The sequence below is a fragment of the Fundulus heteroclitus genome, chromosome 14, assembly GCF_011125445.2.
Source record: "Fundulus heteroclitus isolate FHET01 chromosome 14, MU-UCD_Fhet_4.1, whole genome shotgun sequence".
Lineage (NCBI taxonomy): Eukaryota > Metazoa > Chordata > Actinopteri > Cyprinodontiformes > Fundulidae > Fundulus > Fundulus heteroclitus.
Window position 1 is genome coordinate 7,433,057 of NC_046374.1, and position 24,534 is coordinate 7,457,590.

Here is a 24,534-nt window from a genome sequence, read left to right on the forward strand (position 1 = left end):
CAGTGCCGCCACTCCTCCAACGCTAGTTTAATAGCTAGTAGCTCACGATCACCTACATCATAGTTCTGCTCTGCTGGTGATAAACGACGGGAGAAGAACGCACAAGGGTGCAACTTACAGTCTACCTCCGACTGTTGGGACAAAACCGCTCCCACCCCGGTATTAGAGGCATCGATCTCTAAGATAAACTGTTTGGCTGGGTCGGGGTGAACTAGTATGGGAGCCTGGGAAAAACGGGCCTTAAGTTTACTGAAAGCCTCCTCGGCCTCTGGACTCCAGACATAAGGTACTTTGGGGGAAGTGAGAGCATGTAAAGGAGATGCTACCTGACTATAGTTCCTGATAAAGCGCCGATAGAAGTTAGCGAAACCAAGAAAGCGTTGGAGCTGTTTGCGCGACTCAGGAACAGGCCATTCCACCACTGCCCTTATCTTTTCCGGATCAGACTTCACCTGTCCGCCCTCTAAAATCAGACCAAGAAAGGAAACAGAAGACTGGTGAAAATCACACTTCTCGGCCTTAACAAATAAGCGATTCTCTAATAATCGCTGGAGAACAAGACGGACGTGTTGTTTATGTTGTTCTAGGTCACGAGAGTAAATCAGGATATCGTCAAGATAGACGAAAACAAAAACATTCAGAAAATCCCTAAGGACATCGTTCACTAATGCTTGAAAAACTGCCGGGGCATTGCACAAACCAAAAGGCATGACTAAGTATTCAAAGTGACCTAGCGGGGTCTTAAAGGCCGTCTTCCACTCATCCCCCTGTCTCACCCGAACCAAATGATAAGCGTTGCGCAGATCAAGTTTAGTGAAGATCTTAGCATTCTGGACTGGTTCGAGGGCTGAGGATAATAGAGGGAGCGGGTACTTGTTCTTAACGGTTATTTGGTTAAGCCCTCGATAATCGATACATGGTCGAAGGGTTCCATCCTTCTTTCCAACGAAAAAAAAAACCGGCGCCCAATGGGGAGGATGAAGGACGGATTAACCCCGTAGCTAGAGATTCCCCTATATACTTCTCGAGCGCTTGACGTTCTGACCTGGAGATGTTGTAGAGCCGACTCACCGGTAGTGGAGCCCCAGGCAAAAGGTCAATAGCGCAATCGTAAGGGCGATGTGGGGGAAGAGAACAAGCCTGAGTCTTACTGAATACTCTCTGAAGATCGTGGTATTCCTCCGGAACTAGCGATAGGTCAATAACGTCCCCAGATTCTGTCTCAGGGGAAGGGGTAACAGATACAGGGCGAGCGGACTGTAAGCAACGAGAATGACAAGCTGGAGACCAAGATTCTAATCGGGACTCGGTCCAGTTAAACTGCGGGCTATGGACACTTAACCAGGCTAAACCCAAAACAACGGGTGAACGCTTTACAGGGAACACGAAAAACGAAAGTTGTTCCCGGTGGTTACCCGAAACTATCACTACTAGAGGTCGAGTGCGATGGGTGATTAAGGTTAAACTCTGCCCATCCAAAGACGACACCCGGAGAGGCTCGGGTAAAGGTTCGACCGGCACACGAAGCTGATCCACTACGGTTTGGTCAATTAGGTTGAAGTCCGAACCGGAATCAACTAGAGCCGAGACATCGAAAGTATCTTGATCAAACATTAACGTCACTGGTAAATGTAAGCGAGAAGGAGATGGCGCCTTATTAACTACTCGGGGGCTAGAACTATTAACGTCCACCGTTCTCCCCGTTACGAACGGTGGACTGGATCTTTTGGCCGAACCGGACAATCCTTAAGGAAATGACCTCCCCCTCCACAGTATAGACATAAGTTGCCCGCGAAGCGCTGTTGACGCTCCTTATTGGTTAAACCAACCTGGCCCAACTGCATGGGTTCGGGAGGTGATGGAGCGGACCGCGGTTCCCTATGGGTGAGCGTGGAAGAGGTGGATGATCGCATGACTTGGTTCGGTCTAACTCGGCTCCGACTACGTAGCCGGGTATCCAACCGGATGGCTAGCGCCACAAAATCCTCAAAATCCCCGGGTTCCTCCACCCGGGCTAATTCATCCTTAAGGGACTCATCAAGAGCCTGAAAAAATACTGCCTTTAACGGTCTTGGTTGCCAATCCGCCGCTGCGGCAACCGTACGAAACTCCACTGAGAAGTCAGATACGCGTCGACCGCGCTGTCTTAACGAAAGGAGATGACGAGACTGGTGAGCCGAATCTAACTCGGGCGAAAAAATAGTCTTAAACTCGGTAACGAATTCCTGAAAAGTAACCCCGAATGACTGACAATCTGGGAATCGAGCCTCAGCCCAACTAAGTGCCTTACCTGTTAGGAGTCGTAATACATAAGATATCTTAACCTCATCTGAGGCGAAAGTCTGGGGGGATCGGTTAAACACCAGTTTACACTGAAAAAGGAAACCTCCGCAACTCCCATGGTCACCAGAGAATTTATCCGGACTAGGTGACGCGCCCTCAAGTGGCGGAGCCCAAAGCTGATTATCAGTGCTCGGAGCGACGGGAGGCGGGGTGCTAATGTTTTGAGTGACAGGCGACGTCATCGCGGAAGTAACTGTGTCCATGAGCTGGCTAAACTGAGCGGCTAATCTATGAAGCTGCTCCTGTGTTGAATTTACGGCTAAACCTAGCGACTGCATCTGCTCTTGCTGTGCGGCTAACTGCCGCCCGAACGTATCCGCTGGACTTTGGTGGCCAGAGCCTTCTTCTGTCATGGTTTTCAGGTGACGAGTCCACATGCAGATACGATCGGGAGGCAAAGCACAGTTTAAGATGTTTATTTTAAGAAACAGGCAGATCTAAGGACGGGACTACGGGTGAGTCGGCTGGGTCAGAACGTCAAGGCTGGCGAGTCTGTAAGAAAGAGGAAGTCAGAAACTCTGAAAGTTGAACCAGGGGAATTGCTAGAAGTGCGCTGCTTACCATTTAGCCGGGCGGACCTAACCGGGAAGAAGTAGCGTCGGGAATACTCTATGTTTCTACTCAGCTGGAGTTAGGCGGCTGGTGGCTGAGGGCGGCTGATGTAACTGGCGAGGGATCCTGAGCGAACCTCGTCGGCAACGGTTGACAGATGGATTGACCAGAGTGAATGCAGAACCAGCAGGAACCGGGAGAGGGGAACTCAGGCCTCGCTGGGTAACATCCAGGAAGTATGAGGGGAGCGCCAGAGCAAAATCTGAGCAGGCGGTTCTGCTGGTCTGTTTCTTCGGAACGAGACGTCAAGACGGGTGAGTGCATCCAAGCACAAAAATCTGAGGCAAACAGAGATCCAAAAATTAGTCAAAAAACGAAGAGCAAAAACTCACAAGCTGGTGTCCGAGCGTAGGGACAGAGGCCACGTCGTACCACGACTGGTTAAGGCTCTGGCGTCTTCCATCTGTCAGCGCTCTGCTTAAGAAGCCAGAGGAAGCCGCCTGCAACGAGCTGCAGGTGTGGGCCACGCCTCCTCAGCCAACCAGACACACCTGTGGAATAGAGTTAGAGTAGAGCAGCACAGAGAATCCTGACACTACCCCCCCCCTCAACGGCCGCCTCCTGGCGGCCCAGACGAAGAGGTGCTGGGCTGAGTAGCCCAAAAATCTGAAATCAAGTCCTTATTCAAGATAGTAGCTGCGGAAACCCACGAGCGCTCCTCAGAGCTACAACCCTCCCAGTCGACGAGGTATTGGTGACCCCTACCTCGCCGACGGGCATCCACAACCCTGAGAACCCGAGGGTTCTGACTGTCCTGGGAGGGTGGAGGGGGTCCGGAAGGAGGGCACAAGTTGCTGTCCAAAACGGGCTTGATCTGGGACACATGAAAAGTAGGGTGTACTCGGGAGTGAGGGGGCAAACGTAAACGGACGGTGCTCGGGTTAATCACTGTCTCTATCTCATAGGGACCAGTGAACCGGGGAGCAAGCTTCTTAGCGGATGGATTGGACAAAACGTCTCTGGAAGATAACCAAACCTTCTGACCGGGGCGATACTGAGGAGCTGGTCGGCGGTGCTGGTCGGCAAACCTCTTGCTCCGCTCTGCGGTGCGAGTGAGGGCAGTGATGGTTGATCTCCAGATGTCCTGGCAGCGAGCAATGTAGTCGTTTACGGAGGTGAAGGGAATCCTGAGTTCCTCTGTGGGTAGAAGTGGAGGCTGATATCCCAAAGCAACCTCAAAAGGTGAACGTCCAGTAGCTGAGGTGATGTGTGAATTAAGGGCATACTCCACCCAGGGCAAAAACTTGTTCCAGTCGGAGGGTGAAGATGACGTCAGGCAGCGGAGAGTAGTCTCTAGTTGCTGGTTCATGCGTTCAGTTTGGCCATTAGTCTGAGGATGATATCCAGAGGTGAGTGTATAACGGGCACCCAGAGCAGAGCAAAAGTGCCGCCAGACCTGGGAGATAAACTGAGGACCCCGGTCAGAGAGGATATCAACAGGGATACCGTGAAGTCTGAACACATGTCTGATAAGAAGCTGAGCTGTCTGGAGAGCGTTGGGTAATTTGCGGATGGGAATAAGATGACAGGACTTAGAAAACCGATCAACTACCGTCAAGATAGTTGACATACCTTGGGACAAGGGGAGACCGGTAACGAAATCAATCGCTATGTGGGACCATGGACGTCTGGGGATGGGTAGAGGATTTAACAAACCGGAAGGTGGCTGCGTAGAAGACTTATTCTGGGCGCAAACGGGGCAGGCGAGAACATATTCTCGAACATCCTTAGTCCATGAAGGCCACCAGAACCGCCGGGAGACCTGGGACTGGGTTCTAAAAATGCCCGGATGGGCGGAAAACTTCGTGTCATGACTCCAACGTAGAACCTCAGGACGAACAGACTGGGGAACGTACTTAAGCCCAGGTGGCCCTGTACCTGGGTCCGGGTCTAAGAGTTGGGCCTGTCTGATTCTGTCCTCCAGATCCCAATGCAGCGCTCCAACCGTACAGGTGGGAGGAAGAATCGGTTCCGGCTCCCTCTCTTGTTCAGAAGATGTAAACAGACGGGACAGTGCATCAGGCTTGACATTTCTGGAGCCGGGTCTGTAGGTGATGGTGAGGTTGAATCGAGAGAAAAACAAAGACCAACGGGCCTGTCTAGAGTTGAGTCGACGGGCTGACTGCAGATAGGAGAGGTTCTTGTGATCTGTCCATATTATGATGGGCTGCTCGGATCCCTCTAACCAGTGCCGCCACTCCTCCAACGCTAGTTTAATAGCTAGTAGCTCACGATCACCTACATCATAGTTCTGCTCTGCTGGTGATAAACGACGGGAGAAGAACGCACAAGGGTGCAACTTACAGTCTACCTCCGACTGTTGGGACAAAACCGCTCCCACCCCGGTATTAGAGGCATCGATCTCTAAGATAAACTGTTTGGCTGGGTCGGGGTGAACTAGTATGGGAGCCTGGGAAAAACGGGCCTTAAGTTTACTGAAAGCCTCCTCGGCCTCTGGACTCCAGACATAAGGTACTTTGGGGGAAGTGAGAGCATGTAAAGGAGATGCTACCTGACTATAGTTCCTGATAAAGCGCCGATAGAAGTTAGCGAAACCAAGAAAGCGTTGGAGCTGTTTGCGCGACTCAGGAACAGGCCATTCCACCACTGCCCTTATCTTTTCCGGATCAGACTTCACCTGTCCGCCCTCTAAAATCAGACCAAGAAAGGAAACAGAAGACTGGTGAAAATCACACTTCTCGGCCTTAACAAATAAGCGATTCTCTAATAATCGCTGGAGAACAAGACGGACGTGTTGTTTATGTTGTTCTAGGTCACGAGAGTAAATCAGGATATCGTCAAGATAGACGAAAACAAAAACATTCAGAAAATCCCTAAGGACATCGTTCACTAATGCTTGAAAAACTGCCGGGGCATTGCACAAACCAAAAGGCATGACTAAGTATTCAAAGTGACCTAGCGGGGTCTTAAAGGCCGTCTTCCACTCATCCCCCTGTCTCACCCGAACCAAATGATAAGCGTTGCGCAGATCAAGTTTAGTGAAGATCTTAGCATTCTGGACTGGTTCGAGGGCTGAGGATAATAGAGGGAGCGGGTACTTGTTCTTAACGGTTATTTGGTTAAGCCCTCGATAATCGATACATGGTCGAAGGGTTCCATCCTTCTTTCCAACGAAAAAAAAACCGGCGCCCAATGGGGAGGATGAAGGACGGATTAACCCCGTAGCTAGAGATTCCCCTATATACTTCTCGAGCGCTTGACGTTCTGACCTGGAGATGTTGTAGAGCCGACTCACCGGTAGTGGAGCCCCAGGCAAAAGGTCAATAGCGCAATCGTAAGGGCGATGTGGGGGAAGAGAACAAGCCTGAGTCTTACTGAATACTCTCTGAAGATCGTGGTATTCCTCCGGAACTAGCGATAGGTCAATAACGTCCCCAGATTCTGTCTCAGGGGAAGGGGTAACAGATACAGGGCGAGCGGACTGTAAGCAACGAGAATGACAAGCTGGAGACCAAGATTCTAATCGGGACTCGGTCCAGTTAAACTGCGGGCTATGGACACTTAACCAGGCTAAACCCAAAACAACGGGTGAACGCTTTACAGGGAACACGAAAAACGAAAGTTGTTCCCGGTGGTTACCCGAAACTATCACTACTAGAGGTCGAGTGCGATGGGTGATTAAGGTTAAACTCTGCCCATCCAAAGACGACACCCGGAGAGGCTCGGGTAAAGGTTCGACCGGCACACGAAGCTGATCCACTACGGTTTGGTCAATTAGGTTGAAGTCCGAACCGGAATCAACTAGAGCCGAGACATCGAAAGTATCTTGATCAAACATTAACGTCACTGGTAAATGTAAGCGAGAAGGAGATGGCGCCTTATTAACTACTCGGGGGCTAGAACTATTAACGTCCACCGTTCTCCCCGTTACGAACGGTGGACTGGATCTTTTGGCCGAACCGGACAATCCTTAAGGAAATGACCTCCCCCTCCACAGTATAGACATAAGTTGCCCGCGAAGCGCTGTTGACGCTCCTTATTGGTTAAACCAACCTGGCCCAACTGCATGGGTTCGGGAGGTGATGGAGCGGACCGCGGTTCCCTATGGGTGAGCGTGGAAGAGGTGGATGATCGCATGACTTGGTTCGGTCTAACTCGGCTCCGACTACGTAGCCGGGTATCCAACCGGATGGCTAGCGCCACAAAATCCTCAAAATCCCCGGGTTCCTCCACCCGGGCTAATTCATCCTTAAGGGACTCATCAAGAGCCTGAAAAAATACTGCCTTTAACGGTCTTGGTTGCCAATCCGCCGCTGCGGCAACCGTACGAAACTCCACTGAGAAGTCAGATACGCGTCGACCGCGCTGTCTTAACGAAAGGAGATGACGAGACTGGTGAGCCGAATCTAACTCGGGCGAAAAAATAGTCTTAAACTCGGTAACGAATTCCTGAAAAGTAACCCCGAATGACTGACAATCTGGGAATCGAGCCTCAGCCCAACTAAGTGCCTTACCTGTTAGGAGTCGTAATACATAAGATATCTTAACCTCATCTGAGGCGAAAGTCTGGGGGGATCGGTTAAACACCAGTTTACACTGAAAAAGGAAACCTCCGCAACTCCCATGGTCACCAGAGAATTTATCCGGACTAGGTGACGCGCCCTCAAGTGGCGGAGCCCAAAGCTGATTATCAGTGCTCGGAGCGACGGGAGGCGGGGTGCTAATGTTTTGAGTGACAGGCGACGTCATCGCGGAAGTAACTGTGTCCATGAGCTGGCTAAACTGAGCGGCTAATCTATGAAGCTGCTCCTGTGTTGAATTTACGGCTAAACCTAGCGACTGCATCTGCTCTTGCTGTGCGGCTAACTGCCGCCCGAACGTATCCGCTGGACTTTGGTGGCCAGAGCCTTCTTCTGTCATGGTTTTCAGGTGACGAGTCCACATGCAGATACGATCGGGAGGCAAAGCACAGTTTAAGATGTTTATTTTAAGAAACAGGCAGATCTAAGGACGGGACTACGGGTGAGTCGGCTGGGTCAGAACGTCAAGGCTGGCGAGTCTGTAAGAAAGAGGAAGTCAGAAACTCTGAAAGTTGAACCAGGGGAATTGCTAGAAGTGCGCTGCTTACCATTTAGCCGGGCGGACCTAACCGGGAAGAAGTAGCGTCGGGAATACTCTATGTTTCTACTCAGCTGGAGTTAGGCGGCTGGTGGCTGAGGGCGGCTGATGTAACTGGCGAGGGATCCTGAGCGAACCTCGTCGGCAACGGTTGACAGATGGATTGACCAGAGTGAATGCAGAACCAGCAGGAACCGGGAGAGGGGAACTCAGGCCTCGCTGGGTAACATCCAGGAAGTATGAGGGGAGCGCCAGAGCAAAATCTGAGCAGGCGGTTCTGCTGGTCTGTTTCTTCGGAACGAGACGTCAAGACGGGTGAGTGCATCCAAGCACAAAAATCTGAGGCAAACAGAGATCCAAAAATTAGTCAAAAAACGAAGAGCAAAAACTCACAAGCTGGTGTCCGAGCGTAGGGACAGAGGCCACGTCGTACCACGACTGGTTAAGGCTCTGGCGTCTTCCATCTGTCAGCGCTCTGCTTAAGAAGCCAGAGGAAGCCGCCTGCAACGAGCTGCAGGTGTGGGCCACGCCTCCTCAGCCAACCAGACACACCTGTGGAATAGAGTTAGAGTAGAGCAGCACAGAGAATCCTGACAGTATGATATCCATTTTTTAAGTACTGTCTCCGATGCTGATCCATACACTATACTTCCATAATCAATTGTAGATCTAATTAGATTTATATAAACTAATCTTATAGCTTTCCTATCTGCTCCCCATTTATACCCAACTAAACATCTCATTATATTAAGTATCTTTTTAGATTTTTCAATAACCTTATCTATGTGCACTTTCCAGGATAGTTTTTCATCAAACCATACTCCTAAGAATTTAAATTTCTTTACTCTCGCTAGATCTTGATTATATAACTTCAGTTGTACTTCTTGATCTCTTTTCTGAGTAAAAAGCAATACTTTTGTTTAATCTACCAAAATTTCAAACTCCATTTGTAAGATAACTGTTCAATCTTATGAATTGCTTTTTGGACTTTCCCTACAATAAATTTAACATTCCTTCCACGTTACTAAATAGCTCCATCATCAGCAAACAATAAATAACCCAATTCATTTACTATTTCTTTAAAGGCATCATTTATCATAACTGTAAATAATAGAGGACTTATAATACTGCCTTGTGGGGTTCCGTTTTCTATTTCATTTCTCCTGGAAAGACTCTTACCAACTCTTACCTGTATTATCCGTTCTGCTAAAAAGTTCTCTATCCAATGATAAATTCTGCCTCAAATGCCCATTTTCCTCAACTTGATCAATAGTCCCTCTTTACACATCATATCATAAGCCTTTTCTATATCTAAGAACACTGCCAAAACACTTTCTTTATTAAATAGGGGGACCACCACCCCAGTCTTCCAATCCAGAGGAACTGCCCCCGATGTCCAAGCAATGTTGCAGAGCCGTGTTAACCAACACAGCCCCACAACATCCAGAGCCTTAAGGTACTCAGGGCGAATCTCATCCACCCCCGAGGCCTTGCCACCGAGGAGCTTTTTAACAACCTCTGCAACCTCAGCACCAGAGATGGGAGAACCCGACCCAGAGTCCTCAGGCTTTGCTTTCGCAATGGAAAACGTGTTGGTGGGATTAAGGAGGTCTTCGAAGTATTCCGCCCACCGACGCACGACGTCCCGAGTCGAGGTCAGCAGCACACCACCCCCACTGTAAACAGTGTTGGTACTGCACTGCTTCCCCCTCCTGAGACGCCAGATAGTGGACCAGAATCGCTTCGAAGCCGTACGGAAGTCTTTCTCCATGGCCTCTCTGAACTCTTCCCATGCCAGAGTTTTTGCCTCGGCGACCAGCCGAGCTGCCTGCCGCTTCGACTGCTGGTACAGATCAGCTGCTTCCGGAGTCCCACAGGCCAAAAAAGCCCGGTAGGACTCCTTCTTCAGCTTGACGGCTTCCCTCACCGCTGGTGTCCACCAACATGTTCGAGGGTTGCCGCTGCAACATGCACCGACAACCTTGCGGCCACAGCTCCAACTAGCCGTCTCAGCAATAGAGGCGTGGAACATGGTCCATTCAGACTCAATGTCCCCCGCCTCCCTCGGGACGTGTTTAAAGTTCTACTGGAGGTGGGAGTTAAAGCTCCGCCTCACAGGGGACTCTGCCAGACGTTCCCAGCAAACCCTCACAGTGCGTTTGGGCCTGCCCGGTCGGACCGGCTTCCTCCCCCGCCATCGGAGCCAACTCACCACCAGGTAGTGGTCGGTGGAGAGCTCCGCCCCTCTCTTCACCCGAGTGTCCAAGACATACGGCCGCAGATCAGATTAAACGACAAATAAGTCGATCATTGAACTGCGACCTAGGGTGTCCTGGTGCCAAGAGCACATATGGACACCCTTATGCTTGAACATGGTGTTTGTGATGGACAATCCATGACGAGCACAGAAGTCCAACAACAGAACACCACTCAAGTTCAGATCAGGTGGGCCATTCCTCCCAACCACATCCCTCCAGGTCCCACCAGGCGCTCGCCAACGTGCCCCACCTCCAGGCCTGACTGCAGAGTGGGGCCCTGGTGACCCGCGTCTGGGCGAGGGAACACGAGATCCAATAATCGTACTCATCATAAGGGGCTTTTTGGGCTGCTCTTTGTCTGGTCCCTCACCTAGGACCTGTCTGCCTTGGGTGACCCTACTAGGGGCTTAAAGCCCCTGACAGCATAGCTCCTAGGATCATTGGGACACTCAAACCCCTCCACCACGGTAAGGTGGCAGCCCAGGGAGGGGTTAACTCATGTTGTAAACACAAAATTGGATCCATAGTATTCCTTCCTCTTCTGAAACCACTTTGATAATTTGATAAGTACCCTTTGACTCAACAAAATAAATGAATCTTTCATTTACCATTTTCTCCATAATTTTACTTAAACATGATGTAAATGCAATAGGTCTATAATTTTCTGGTTTTGAGCTATCTTTACTCGGTTTTGGAATTGGAATCACAATAGCCTCTTTCCAACTTCTAGGTAATTTCCCATATTCCCATATTCTATTATAGATATCTAGTAATATTAATTTTGAATATCCACTTAGCTTATTTATCATTATATAACATATTTGATCAATCCCTGGGGTTGATATTTTAACTTTCCTCAAGGCTCGTCTTAACTCTGCTATAAAAAAACTGATATTAATAACACTGTTTCCTTCTTCTCTGTTTATCGTGTCTTTTTCTAATAAAGTTATAACTCTACCCTTTTTCCACTCTTCACTAATATCATTGGAACTATGTATTTGTACAAATGTTTGTGCCAACATCTTTGCTTTTTCTTCATTAGTAACTGCCGTTGTTCTATCGCTAACTAAAACTGGATAACTATTATCCCTTCTCATACCGTTCATTTGTTTAATAATTTTCCATACTTTCCCTATATCTGTTTCTCTTCCTAATGAATTACAATAATTTCTCCAATATTCTCTTTTTGTATTTCTTATAACCCTTTTTACAATAGTTTGAATCTTCTTGTATTCAATAAAATTTAGAAAATTCAGATTTCTTTTAAGAATTTTAAAAGCTTTATTTCGAGATTTAATAGCCTGGTCACATTCTGTCGTCCACCATAGAACAATCTTCTTTTTATGTATCCCTCCTTTCTTTGGAGCTGACTGTTGAACAGCTTCTACAATTGAACTACAAAAGATTTTATTTAATGAATCAATATCAAGATTCATGTCAATTTCCATAAAATTATCTACTAAATGACCAGTTACATAATCTTTCAAAATCCTCCTTTTGTATATTGATGCCCACTTCAACCGTTATAGGAAAATGATCACTTCCTATAGTTGTATTTTTAACATTCCAAAAACAAAATCCTGCCAGTGAGTCAGAAACTAATGTAAGATCAATAGTAGATTCTGTACCAGTCCTGATGTTTAATCTTGTTCCATCTCCATTATTAATACACACTAGATTTTTAGATTCCATTAATTCCTCAATAACTATTCCATTTTCATCTATTTTATAATCCCATATTAAACTATGAGCATTGAAATCTCCACACCATATTACTCTTCCATCTAAATGCATTATTTCAAGTGAAAGGGTTAAGCGTTAAATCCATTGATATCATTTTTTTATATTTTTGCCATTCGAACTTACTTTAATGTCGTATTTTTCTAAATGTCCAACAGAAAAGAGCAACATTCTTTATAGTTTTAGATGTAAAAAAAATAAATTAAAAAAAAGCGCACAGCTGCTTGTTAATACATAATGGGCGCTTTGTCTAGAGATAAATTCCCCAGATAAATTGTGAATTATTCTGCGAGACAAAAGTGAAACCGAGAACTGACTTCCTCCCTGCTTAACGTTGCGTCAAAGAGGAATTTCCAATGCTCTCATGCCGCTTTCAAGGTCTTGCTGTAAAATTGCATTCCGGGCAGCCACGAAGGAAAGGTGGTGAAAATACAAGCGGGGAATGAAGTCGTTTTTCTCTTGTCCTGACCCTACCAGACTTGGTCTCTAATGTCTATCTTGGTCTAAATCTATCAATATTTTGTTTTTGTTGTTATCTGGTATAAAATAATTTCATTCCTTGGTTATTTTAAAACCAAAATATGAGAGAAGTCCTCCCCATTCACTGCCTTTTTTTACTTCCTCAGCAACTCCGGACGTGTACGTGAAAGCAGTGTGGTCAGAAAGGGGGCGTTCAAGAAAATGACGTCACCAGTGAGAGAGGACTAAACAACAGCTTTCAGTACTCTGAAGGAGAAGAGAGGTTCCTAGGTTCACACCAGCAGCTGCTCTGAGGAGTTTCTTCTCAGTGAAAGCCAGGCGGGAGTCTCATTAACTTATAGAAAGAGTTCAGGTAAGAAAAAAAAAAAAACATCCCGACACTTGTTAGTTTAGCCTGGAAAAATCACTCACATGGCGCATTTCTTATTCTGTTTACTTTCTCATCTGACACCTCTGATCTGTTGGCAGATTGGCTCAGGATCTCCTCATGAAGAACGGGTCTGAGACGATGGAGACAGAGGAGGACCTCCTCACTCTGCTCCACATCAAGCTGTACCACCCGCAGCAGAGCTGCAAAGGTCTCTACAGCTTGCTGCCCCTGGGGACCAGGAGCAGACACTCTGCTGATGATCCTCTCAGGCTGGGCCGTGACGCCCAGGCCTGCACCTACTGTCTGGCTGACCCTCGGGTGTCCCGCAAGCAGCTGGCCCTCAGCGCCTACCGTACACCCCAGAGCCCCGAGATCCTCTTCAGCGTCCAGAACCTGAGCCAGAGGGGGCGACTGTCGGTGAACGGCTCGTCGCTGGGCCACCTGGAGAAGATGGACCTCCCGGACAAGGCTCTGATCCGCTTCGGAGAGTACGAGGTGCTCATCGTTCGGGAGCCCGGAGAGGCCAAGGCCAGCTTTGAGGTGGACCTGGAGGTGCTGCCAGTGTCCCCGTCCAGAGAGACATGCAGCAGTGAGCCGGGGAGGGCACCTGTCATGGACACGGCTTGGCTCGGGAAAACAGGTCCTCAGGAGACTGATGAGACTCTCATCTGTTACTCGTGATGAACAGGACCGACTGATGCAGACTTACTGTCTGTCAGCGGCATCTTTGGGACACGATCCAGTTTTTCTATTTGTTACATTGCAACGCCTGTCATGGCTCTTTATATGAAGGCATTCATATTGTACCAGTTTAAAGTTGTATTTAATGTTAAGCCATAAAAGATGTTTTACTTCTAACGCGTTCCCTGTAGTCTTTCTTAAAAATCACAATTTAACTAAGTGGTAAGAGTATTAAAGCAGAGTTTTACTTAAAAAAAACAAAAAAAAAAAACAGGAAAGGGTCATTTATAATCTGGGTGTTACACTATAATGGACATCTAAACTTTTTTTCTCTGACATTTCATTGTGATGGAGTCAAGCAGCATTCAATCATAATAGGTATAAACATGGAAAATGATGCTCCAGTAGATTTTGTCACCGCTTACATTAGTTGCTTTTTTAGGCGTAACACATAAAAACATGTTAACCCTCATACTAAGAAGACTCTCATAATGGTGATTCACAAATTGTGCAACTAGTTCTGCATTTCAAAGATAAGGCTGGAAAAAAAAAAAAAGAAGTTTCCAACCTTTCTACTACAAATGAACAGAAAGTGAAATCGACAATTTAAGTTTTCTCAAGGACACAAGGCAGCCGTGTCCGGAACATGTTCCGCTCTGCAGACCGTAGCAAGAGCTGCTGAGCATGGGGAAAAATAAGAAAAAAAAAAAAAAAAAAAGATTCCTTGCAACAGCACCATTTCTTGAGAGCCCAGCATTTGAACTCAAACCACTCCCTTGATAAATGTTGCCAAAAGAGGAACAGAAAACAAACTTTGCCATGCTGTTCTGAACTAAACCATTCCCTTTCAAGTTCACCACTTGATGAGATTTTAGTTACAGACTAGAATCAGCTTCAGTGTTACAGGAGGCCCTCACATTACTGATTAGTAGCACATCTGTACATGTTAAGCAAAATAAAGGTAACAGTGGCTGATGAAACTCAACTTATGTTCTCAACATGTAAAAATCAGGATGAACTTTCTATGGTGGTTACCATGAGTTTAAAAATGTGGTAATTACAGCCCTGCCAGCCTTAATCTGGAAGGGCTAATCTTAATCCTTCAAGCATTTGTAGAACAACAACTGTGACAGAGAAAGGCCACAAAAATAAAATAAAAAAGGCACGTATAATCCAAAGTATCCAATTGATTTTTAATAAAAAAAAAAAAAAAAAAAAAAAAAAAAAAAAATCAGGAAAATGCAGACAGTAAACTTGTCCTAAAAAGAAATGTGAAACATGATATTTGCTGTACAGAATGGTGTCACAGAACGTAAATGTAAGCAGTAGTGGACTGTTTTGCCAGTTGTCCTTGAACTCCTCGCTGTGTCGTCCTGATTCGTGAAGAATAAGTGACTCAGGTCCTCTGGAGGCTCGGGACATTCCCCTCCCAGCTCCCACGGGATGAGCTGTTCTCCTGTAGGGACAGAGGAATATCAAGCACTGGAAATCCCATTTGGCAGGGACACTAATGCTGAGTTCACTCATTCTAGTTAGCTTAGTGATGGCTAGGAAAGGGATGGGTGCGCATAAAGTCATCTTCTCATATGTGCACAGGTTGCCTCCTAAATAAAGCCACCATCATACTGAATCTTAATGGCCCAACGTGTAAGGAAACCCTTCTTTAAAGCTCCACAGTGTCTCTTTTTACTGGAACATTTGACTTTATCAGATGCTAAAGGACTATTTGTATTCAACTGGAACATTTTATTTTTCTCTCTGACTATGCCTCATCTATTAACAATCGCACTGCATTGTTCTCTTCCTGACAACTGTCTCTCTTCCACTGTACAGTTTAACTTTAAATGTAGCCCCCCCCCCGCCCACCGAGAGTCTGCTTTTGCATTTTTGAGGGTCTCCACTATGAATGCTCATTCTTCATTTCCCATGGGTGTTATAAGGCTACGTTCACGCTGCAGGGAAAAGCTACCCGAACCCAATCTTTTTGCCCATATGAGACTCATAGCCGTCTTTTTCATGGCAGTGTGAACATCCCAATTCCGAGCTTTTCGCCCTCCCCCCCAAAAAAAATCTGACTTATGCCACTTCCATATATGGTACTAATTCTGATACGTATCAGATAGTGTCCACAGTCTGAGTGGTCATGTCGCATTTGATCCATCAGTGCTGCTTACTTCTTACACCAACTCCCAAAAAGTTGACCTCATTTTGAACCAGTCACTTTTTACAAAGCATCATCTCCAAGACCTAATGACACAAAAGCAGGTCACGTCAATCACAAGGTTCACACACCTTGGTCAAAATTCAATGACTTTAAGGGTTTTCCAGGACAAGTTTCTCCAAATTCAATGACTTTAAGGGCTTTCCAGGACAAGTTTCTCCAAATTCAATGACTTTAAGGGTTTTCCAGGACAAGTTTCTCCAAATTCAAGGACCACACAGTAGCATTTACCTCCGGCTACAGCCGTATAGCTTATTCATACACAGTTTTAAAGCAGCACGGTGTAACTTTTAACCACTAGGGGCGCCAGGTCCATAACTTCCAGATTTGGTGCCCCTGAGGGCCAATGGCAACACTGCAGTTCTGCAATAGTTTTGTGCCTAAAGTATTGCATTTAATGCAGTAATGCTATAGTATGCAGCAGTAATACTGTAGAAAAAAAACTGCAGGTTTTTTTTGTAAAGGAAGATTCGCTTTAACTTAGGAGGTCAAGGCGTTAGTATGATAGCTGTCAACCATTCAATATCCCGACACAATGTAAGTTCTTGTTCAACCATTGACCCCTCACTTACACACACATAGCTAGGCTAACTGTAGACTAATAGTTTGAGACAACATAAGCAGCAAGAACTAAGGAGTCACCATCACGCATCGGGACAGGTTCCTTCATTCACGTTGGCGACTTGTTAGCAGATGTTAGAAAGTGAAATAAAGAAATGACGTACCAGCTTTTCATTTCAAAAGCGCCTTTTTGTGATGAACTACTGCGGCATGGCCGGACAATGCAGCTTCTTCCATAACCTTGACCTAGATTTGGAGCAGCCTCTGCACATGGCTGAATGTTGCTTTTTTGGGTCTTTTTACAACCATTCAGCATAACTTTCTTTGGCAAGCCAGGCATCCTGAAATATCATTACATGCCAACTCCATGACTGACTTAATGTGACTGGCAATTCACCAATTCCCCAGTGAGACGACTGCACTCACCAATGCATGTACTGTTACGCACACATTAGCTACATTGACCATGTACAGGAAACACAAAAATGCAGTGGCAAACAACCAAAAAATAATAACACTGACAGCAACGGTCTTCATCCATGGGAAATTTCCAACCCCAAAAACAATCAACTTTCAAGAACGTGTCTTTTTGTGGCTGTTAGCCTTGAATTTTTTCAAATTAACAAACTTTCAAGGATTTCAAGGACCCATGGGAACCCTGCAGTCAGGTTTGGCCCAGGAGTTTGTCAACAGCATGTTAAGAGTGAAATGCAGAAGATATAAAGAGAGGTACACACAGTGTTTCACAGTTCCCAGTCCTTTGGTTTACTGAAGAATAGAAAGTTTCTGAAATCTGTTATTAACAGAGATATTTGAATATTTCCTCTTTAGTCTTGGACCAAATATTCAGCAGAGACGCTGTGGCTTTGTTTCAGGTTGAAACCGTTCTCACTCTTGATGACTTACCTCAGGATACTGAACAATCTGAGAGTCCGGTTATCTTGGAGTTCTCCGTTACTTCACCGGTAAACAGACAAACCTGTGGAAACATTCACAGCATCAGGACCACCAAATGGTTTCATCAACTTCCAGAAACAAAGAACAATACTAAGAGAAACATCTAATGCGACATATACATATGTACACCGCAGGACAAACGTCTGGAAGTAAGGCAAAGGCGAGCCAACCATCTAGAGCTAATTAAAAAAAAAAAATCTTCAACTTTATAATTGAGACCAAACTCTCAAGATGACCCCCCACCCTCTCAGTTTAATACTCAGCAGTAGAAAAAGGCACTTGACCATGCCTGGATCTGAATTCTACAATAAATTCTTAAATGGACAAAGTAGCCAGGGTAAAGACATTTTCCCAGATTGACCTTAAGGAAAACCCTGAGAGTGACCAGTGCTGACCACCGCAGCCTGTAAGACTGATATCCATGACCAGGGTGGTGAAATCCCTTTTCCAGAGAGCAGAGGACTCCATCCTGACCACCACCCAATCCTAAGCAAACTGCTCCAGTGCACCGAAGACGACGCTACAGCTAAGAGTGACTCCAAACACCATCCTTCCATTGTTTCCATTGTTTTAAAGGCTACCAAAGAAAGCAGCTTTGTCTGCACTAAAACTGTGTTGCTTCTAAACTTTTAACCTGGAGTGTAGACTCACTGATCCAGTTTTTTTTTCTCAATCCAGTCTGACACGATACCCGGGCTGAGGGCATCGACCGACACCACTCTTGAATGAAGGAACCGTATACAATGCAACGTGAGTGAGGGGATCAAGCTTGACATTGTTAAAGGAGGCTCTTTAGCGTGTTGCCTTTGGAGGCGTTAATTTAAGTCTGTGGTGGTGAATTTACAAACTTTATCACCACCCCTCCCAATTTGTTTTGCAGTCGGAGTTGTTGGTGCATCATGTTTGAAGTGTTTCCAAATAGACTTGGCTCGGTCTGGCGGTTGCTCATCACTAGCTACTGTGCGGTATGACTTACATCGCGTTTCAAACCAGGTAACTAGATTGCTGAGTATATTAATAAAAAAAATTGATGGCAATGCTGGATCTGGGTGTCGGATCGGTGCATCTCTACCGTGAAACGGTAATACAGCTGAGGCGATAGTTACCTTGCTCCTCCTGCTGGACATCAGGGGTGACTTACCAGGGACCCGCTTCCCCCGGCAGATCGTTTAACCACCTACAAAGAGCACAGATACCAAGAATACCAACGGTGCAAGCAATCAGATTTTTGAGACAAAGGTTGTTAAAGCTCGAAGCGTAACGGACAGTGGGACTGATGGGAAGAAATGAGAAAAGAAACGAGTCACCAGAACAGAAGCACCCCCCCCCCCCCCCCGAACATGATTCATAGCGTAGCAGGTAAAGTAAGAGGAGCTGGAGGAAGCGAGCGGTGTACCAACAGGTTCGAGCGAGAAACCAGACTTGCTCTTCGCTTTAACGGATGCTGGTTGGTTTGCGGTCTGGATCGCCATGACGTCAAGCAAATGGAGACAACCAATGAGGCGGTAGCTTCACACCAACAGCACGGTCTCTAGCGCAGACTGGGATTTATGTACCGGATCCGGCTTTAGGGACATTTTTCGCTGGACTGTTGATTTTGGCTAGAAACTTACCAATCTACATGATTGATGACGTTGCGCCAAACAGGTCAGCAAAAGCACTTTTAAAGTTTTAAAAATTGTCGTTGAGGATTAACGCCAAGAGCGCTACCGAGAGATATTGGTACTGAGCGTACTGATCGTCCCTCTCCAAACTGGTCGTCTCCTAACAACCTGCAGAAAGACTTCAATAAAATATGAAAACTAACCAGGGTTTTAGGAAGAAGAGGGAGAGCAGCACAACGCCTAGACTGAGCTCCTCGGCTGCCTACCAAGTACAACCAGGAATAATTTCACAGTTAAAAGTCGCGTTTGGTTTCATTTGTTTATTAAAAGCCTTGAAATAAAAAGCCACTTGGAAAGGTAAATACAATTCACACAGAGTGGGCCTACAGATCATAGTTCCGCAAAATCAAATTTAACAAAGTGTAACAAGAAAAAAAAAAATAACACACTGAACTTTTGAGGTCCTTCCAACAAGTGTCGCAATTTGGAAGATTTTTGGACAGCCACCCACACTAGGTATTATATTAAAGCACTCCTTAACTGATTTTTAAATTACTGAACATTTTTTTTAAATCAACCAACAAGCTTAAACTTAAACGAATCCACAGATTTGGATTTAAAGGCAATCCCTTGTTATGAAAATAGAGTTTCCCAGAGGCTATTATAAAAGGTCTGAACAGAGTATGGTTCTCAGCCATCGACTAATGCGTCACACTCCAAACAGTCTCAGTATCGGTTCTGATAAACACCTACAGAACATCGGAAGAGAGAAAACAAGTTGAGGAACACAAAGTTCTTGAAAACCGTAGAGATGGAGTCGTGTGTTTTTAAATACGAGGCCGTCCGCAATATCTTCCTGTTAGCCTCAGGCGAACGCAACGCGATCCGCCATAGACGTGCTGGGTGTATAGCGCCACGTGCATCAGCAGACGACGACGACCTTGTCATATTCTAAAACCTGGGAAGAGAGCACACGAAACATGTCAAAGGAGCGCGTTCTGACAAGAACCCGCGCAAAACTGATTGTAATGAGCCAATATTGCAAGCCTCAAGCAGCAACCTGCATGTTCTGTCTGGTTTAAGTGATCGGTTGCCTGTTTGATGGCTGGAGAGGATCGGCAGGAACCAATAGCTTTAGTTGGTGGTACCGGTACGAGGTCGGATTCTAACTCAACTTACGCAATTAGGGCTTTATGAATAATAAAAAAACAAAAAAAAAAAATAAGAAAAACACGTCAGCCAGACAACAGTAAACACTCTCAGCTCTCACCTTGTGTTACACTCGGGCCCCTCTAATAGCCTGCGTAGCGAGGTGGAGGCGGGGGAGGCATCCTCTCTGCATAGGGATCCCTGGGCCGGGGGACCGCGTACATTGGAGCCCTGGTCACCGGCGACAGTCGAGAGCGCTCGTAGGAATAGCCGTTCCCAGCCGCCGGGGCGGGTGGAGGGGGGATTCTCCTGATGGGGCTCCGGTCCCGCGCCGCATAAGAGGGTGCGGGCGGCAGGGGGCGCCGCTCGTACGGGTCGACGGGCCCCGCCATCCCCAGGCGTTCTCTAACCATAGGCGACGAAGGAGGCGGAGGAGGGGGTATGCGCCTATCGTCGTAGCTCGGAGCGCTGTAAGGGCGGGCCCTGTATTTCTCATAGTAATCCACCGGGGCGTAGGGGGCCCTTTCAGGAAAACCACGGTCGGGGTACGGTGCTCGCCTCACGGGAGGGGGCGGTGGTGGTAGAGGGGGCGCAGGCATGGAAGGGGGCGGGGGGTACGCAGACATGCGCTCCCTGAAGGGGGGCTCGGGCCTCGCCATCGGGTAATACGGAGGAGGGGGAGGAGGAAAGAAGCCTCCTCTGCCTGGTGGAGGGGGGTACTCCTCCTCCTCCTCGGGAGCCCCTCTGGGTCTGCTTTTGGATACCTGAACGTGAATAAGCTTTCCTAGGAGACAAAAAAAAAAAAAAAAAGAAAGAGCAGATGTTGGATGTAGACGTTGCCAGGAAAGCCCCTTAAGCCTGTCATCAGAGTCGATTTATTTGCATTTAAAAAGGTGAAACTGCCCCTCTTCATTACACACAATGATACATTTCAAGCATTCGTTGCCGATAATTATAAGACCATCTTTAAAAAATAAATAAACTGCATAAGAACTCTCAGTTCTCTTAACCATTACTTTTTTTTTTTTTAGTTCATGCTTCCGCTTCCTGTCTGCTGGACAGCGGTCAAGTGATGGCGTAGGCTATCATAACGTTTCCCCAATTAAAAACACATTTTATTGGTCCTTACCTAGGGCTGGAAAAAGTATATTCATCGATACTTTTAGGCTGAGTGCGGACATTTACCTCAATCTAAAAAGTTACTAGAAGTTACTTTTTACTTGTTACTAAAAAGTAACTAGAAAAAAGGCGCCTATGAATCAAAGCTTTATCAAAAATCTCAATGTTTCCCGGCCCTAAGTTTTACACGATATTCTAATCCTCTGAGGACCGAAACCGTGGACTTTCACAAGCCATGTGCCACAGACACTAAAATCAACAGCTGAACGCGTAAAGCATCGCGCTAGCCATACTGAATCCCAGCGATGTGGGAGTCAGTTTGTGAGCTGAATTCCTCACAGCATCCCCTTTCCAGCCACGTAGCCCGGCTCGGTCCCCTCTGCTTACCCTGAAACTGAGTGTTGTCCAGGCCCTCCATGGCATCCATGGCCTCGTCGTGATGAGGCATGTGGATAAAAGCGAAGTTCTTGACTATCGCGCACTCCGTGACCGTGCCGTACTCCTCAAACAGCTCGCGCAGCTCGTTGTCGAAGCCCTTCTCCACGTTGGCGACGTGCAGCTTCACGGGACCCTGGTTCTTCCCGCGGCTGGGCTCCACGTTGATGGGCCTGCCGTCCAACTTGTGCAGATGGAGCTCGCGGATGGCTTTGGTGGCCGACTTGCGGTCCTCCATGTGGACGAAGGCGTAGTTCTTGTACTTCGCGCATTCCGTCACCGTGCCGTACTTGACGAAGAGAGCCTCGATGTCCTCTCTCGCCGTTTCCGGAGAAAGGTTGCCAATGAAAATCTTCACCATGCTCGCTCCGGTGTACCGTCCTGAGCGGAAACGGGGAGAGAAAGAGAGGAGGGGGAAACGGGGGTTGATGGGCAGAAAGCTGAAGTGTAATGGCGAAACTAGAGCGCCATTATCGGGAAAGCTAAAGTCTGAAGTTGCGGCGAAGGGGAAGGCAAGGTTTAACTCGACACATTTCCACGTAAAACGGAGCTTTAAAACACAGGAACAACTTTAAACAAGAAACCAAAAAAAAAGAGCTCATTCGTTTACGCTTCCTGCCCACGGAGCTCCTAGCCGGTTTGCTAACGGCAAGCTAACATTAGCTACTAACCATACAGCGTTTACACTTGCTATCAAATACAACTTCGGGTTCGGGCAGCCGTATTCTGCACAAAACCCAACATGGAGGTGTGGGAGATAAAGTATTATCACCGAGAAGAAATGAAAATTACCTTACTCACGATTTAGGGACGACGAGATCGAAAGAAACTCCAGTCACACAAATATCGAAGCTGCGGGTGGCGGTATGCGCGGGGTAGGAATCTGATTGGTGGATGCCGATGCCAATCAACAGTCACGGACTGTGATTGGTTGAAGAAAGGTTTACGCGGAAAGGGTTGGACTCTCGTGCCAGTTGTAGGTTACGTAAAAGATTTCCTGTTCAACAAGTTCTGCGAATTATTTTTATTTTCTCTTCGTAACTCACGCACTGTTTGAAACAGAAATTAGAAGTTTGATAAAATATATAAAAAATAAAATTAAAAAATGTTTTCATTAATTTGGGCAACAATTCCCTAACCAGTAATGCTCGCAAAACAATAGCCAAATGACCACATCGTCGATTTTGATTAGGAGTAGTGTGTAGATAGGCCTGCCACGTTAATTCTTCTTCCTTTAAACTCTTGGTCTGTTTAGCATGAACTGCACATTTGACATCCCCAAAGTGTCTTTGTCTTACTGAGGTTAGACCCCATTGGAGAAACTTCGTTTTTTCTTCTATTGTAACCAGAGAGAAGGGCTTGTGTTTTGGATCATATATTATATTGTCATGTTGGGACACCAAAATACACTCCAAGCACACATTACTGGCTTATGAAAGCAAATTTCCATCTGAGGTTTTCTGATCATTCGCTAACTTTACAGTGCCATGAATTTTGACCAACTTTCTCATATAAGCTATACAATCCACATTTGTATTCCACAACACACAAGATGTACCCTTTCTCAAAGGTCTTGTTCACCCCTCTCCAAGTGTAGCATTTGTGATTGTGGCCATAAACTGAAATTTTGTTCTGATTACTCCAAAAAAATAGTTTTGAATTTCACTCACCCAAGAGGAGTGGCTGTAAAGTTAAGAACTCAATGCTTAAACCAACTGGCATTAAGAACTGAATTACTTTTTTAATCACTAGGAATTAATTGGGGATGTATATTTTTGACTTTAAATCTGAACATATGAGTTACACTTGGATATTCTTTATTTGGATCCCCCCCCCATTAGCTCCCACAAAGTGGTTGCTAGTATTCATGGGGTCCTCAAAAAGTATAAAACTACAATGTATATATGACAATAAAACACACAAAATACATTAAAACATTTACATTAGAAGAAAAAAAACATTCAAACAGGTGTGATGATAGTATAGGCAATTTATAACTCCACTAAGTGACCTTTGATTTTCCTTATAAATGTAGTTTATTCTGCATGTGTATGATATGTAATCAAAGACTATTCAATGCATTTGCTCATCTGTGTAAAAAACAAACAAACAAAAAAAAAACACTAAATAACATTTTTTACATACAAAACTAGGCCCTTGGTGAATCAGAACTTTGTGCATAAACATTAAAAGGCTTACCTGTAATTTTGCCTCTACCATCAACCAGGACAGCTTGCTGTGCATCAGATGCATGTTTGTTTCAAAAGGACATTGGATTATTATTCTAGCTGCTCTGTTCTGAGTGATTTGAAGTTTCCTTAAATGCTTTGCAGCATTGGACTACACAACAGGACAGTATTGAAGGTGACACAGCACAACGCTCTGAACAACCGTTTTCAGGACAGGAGTTGGACAATAAGCAGAACATCTCCTTGCCATAGCCATACCTCTGCCCATCATGCTAACAGTTTATTTGGTTCCCCTTTGTGACAAGTGAAGATCATTGCTGCCTGATTTAACACACCTTTTATTAAATACATTTGGTTTAGCCATCCATCCATTTTCTAACACGTCTAACTCTTGTGGGGTTGTGAGGGGTTCTGGTGCCTATCTCCAGCTGTCAATGGGCGAGAGGCGGGGTGGTTTTAGCCATGTTTAGCATTCATTTATTCAGTCTCACCCACCATATCTTTGTACCGTAGGTCTTTTTCCCGTTTTCTAAATACCTTCTCCAGCAGATCCTTTGATAATTCTTAAGCCTTGCCCTCGGTGCTGGATTCCTTCATGCAGGCGGTAGGTATGGCTCACTAACAGTTCTGGTTAATGAGGCGTTTTAAATTAACACAACAGACTTCATCCAGCAGCAGGTGTTCTTTTTCTCCTTTACAACTTCAACTAAAACGCTTTTTTTCTATCTCACAGTGA

The 24,534-nt window shown here is 46.1% G+C and overlaps 2 protein-coding genes across 5 annotated transcripts; one reads left to right on the forward strand and one right to left on the reverse strand.

Annotated features, from left to right (window-relative positions):
• The first annotated feature begins 12,674 nt into the window (after positions 1-12,674).
• Positions 12,675-13,740, forward strand: LOC105925539 (TRAF-interacting protein with FHA domain-containing protein A). Of its 2 annotated transcripts, none has more exons than XM_036146206.1 (2): positions 12,675-12,864; positions 12,969-13,740. In XM_036146206.1, exon 2 carries the CDS (start codon positions 13,000-13,002, stop codon positions 13,561-13,563), a length of 564 nt encoding a protein of 187 aa, XP_036002099.1. In that variant the 5' UTR covers positions 12,675-12,864; positions 12,969-12,999; the 3' UTR covers positions 13,564-13,740. The 2 variants fall into 2 exon arrangements, with proteins under 2 accessions (XP_036002099.1, XP_012716899.2); XM_012861445.3 differs by having other exon boundaries at positions 12,681-12,864; positions 12,981-13,740.
• Positions 13,741-14,770: 1,030 nt separating this feature from the next.
• LOC105925564 (RNA-binding protein 4B) lies at positions 14,771-22,514 on the reverse strand. 3 transcript variants are annotated; one of them, XR_001166185.3, is made up of 6 exons: positions 22,411-22,514; positions 21,562-21,990; positions 20,177-20,839; positions 18,409-18,479; positions 17,252-17,324; positions 14,771-15,019 (listed from the first exon to the last, which is right to left on the reverse strand). XR_001166185.3 is itself a non-coding variant. In XM_012861480.3 (4 exons), the coding sequence occupies exons 2-3, from the start codon at positions 21,968-21,970 to the stop codon at positions 20,199-20,201; spliced, it is 1,050 nt and encodes a 349-aa protein (XP_012716934.1). In that variant the 5' UTR covers positions 21,971-21,990; positions 22,411-22,514; the 3' UTR covers positions 19,212-19,864; positions 20,177-20,198. The 3 variants fall into 3 exon arrangements, 2 of the variants coding, with proteins under 2 accessions (XP_012716934.1, XP_012716935.1); XM_012861480.3 differs by lacking the exons at positions 14,771-15,019; positions 17,252-17,324; positions 18,409-18,479 and adding an exon at positions 19,212-19,864; XM_012861481.3 differs by lacking the exons at positions 14,771-15,019; positions 17,252-17,324; positions 18,409-18,479 and adding an exon at positions 19,212-19,864 and having other exon boundaries at positions 22,402-22,501.
• Positions 22,515-24,534: the final 2,020 nt, after the last annotated feature.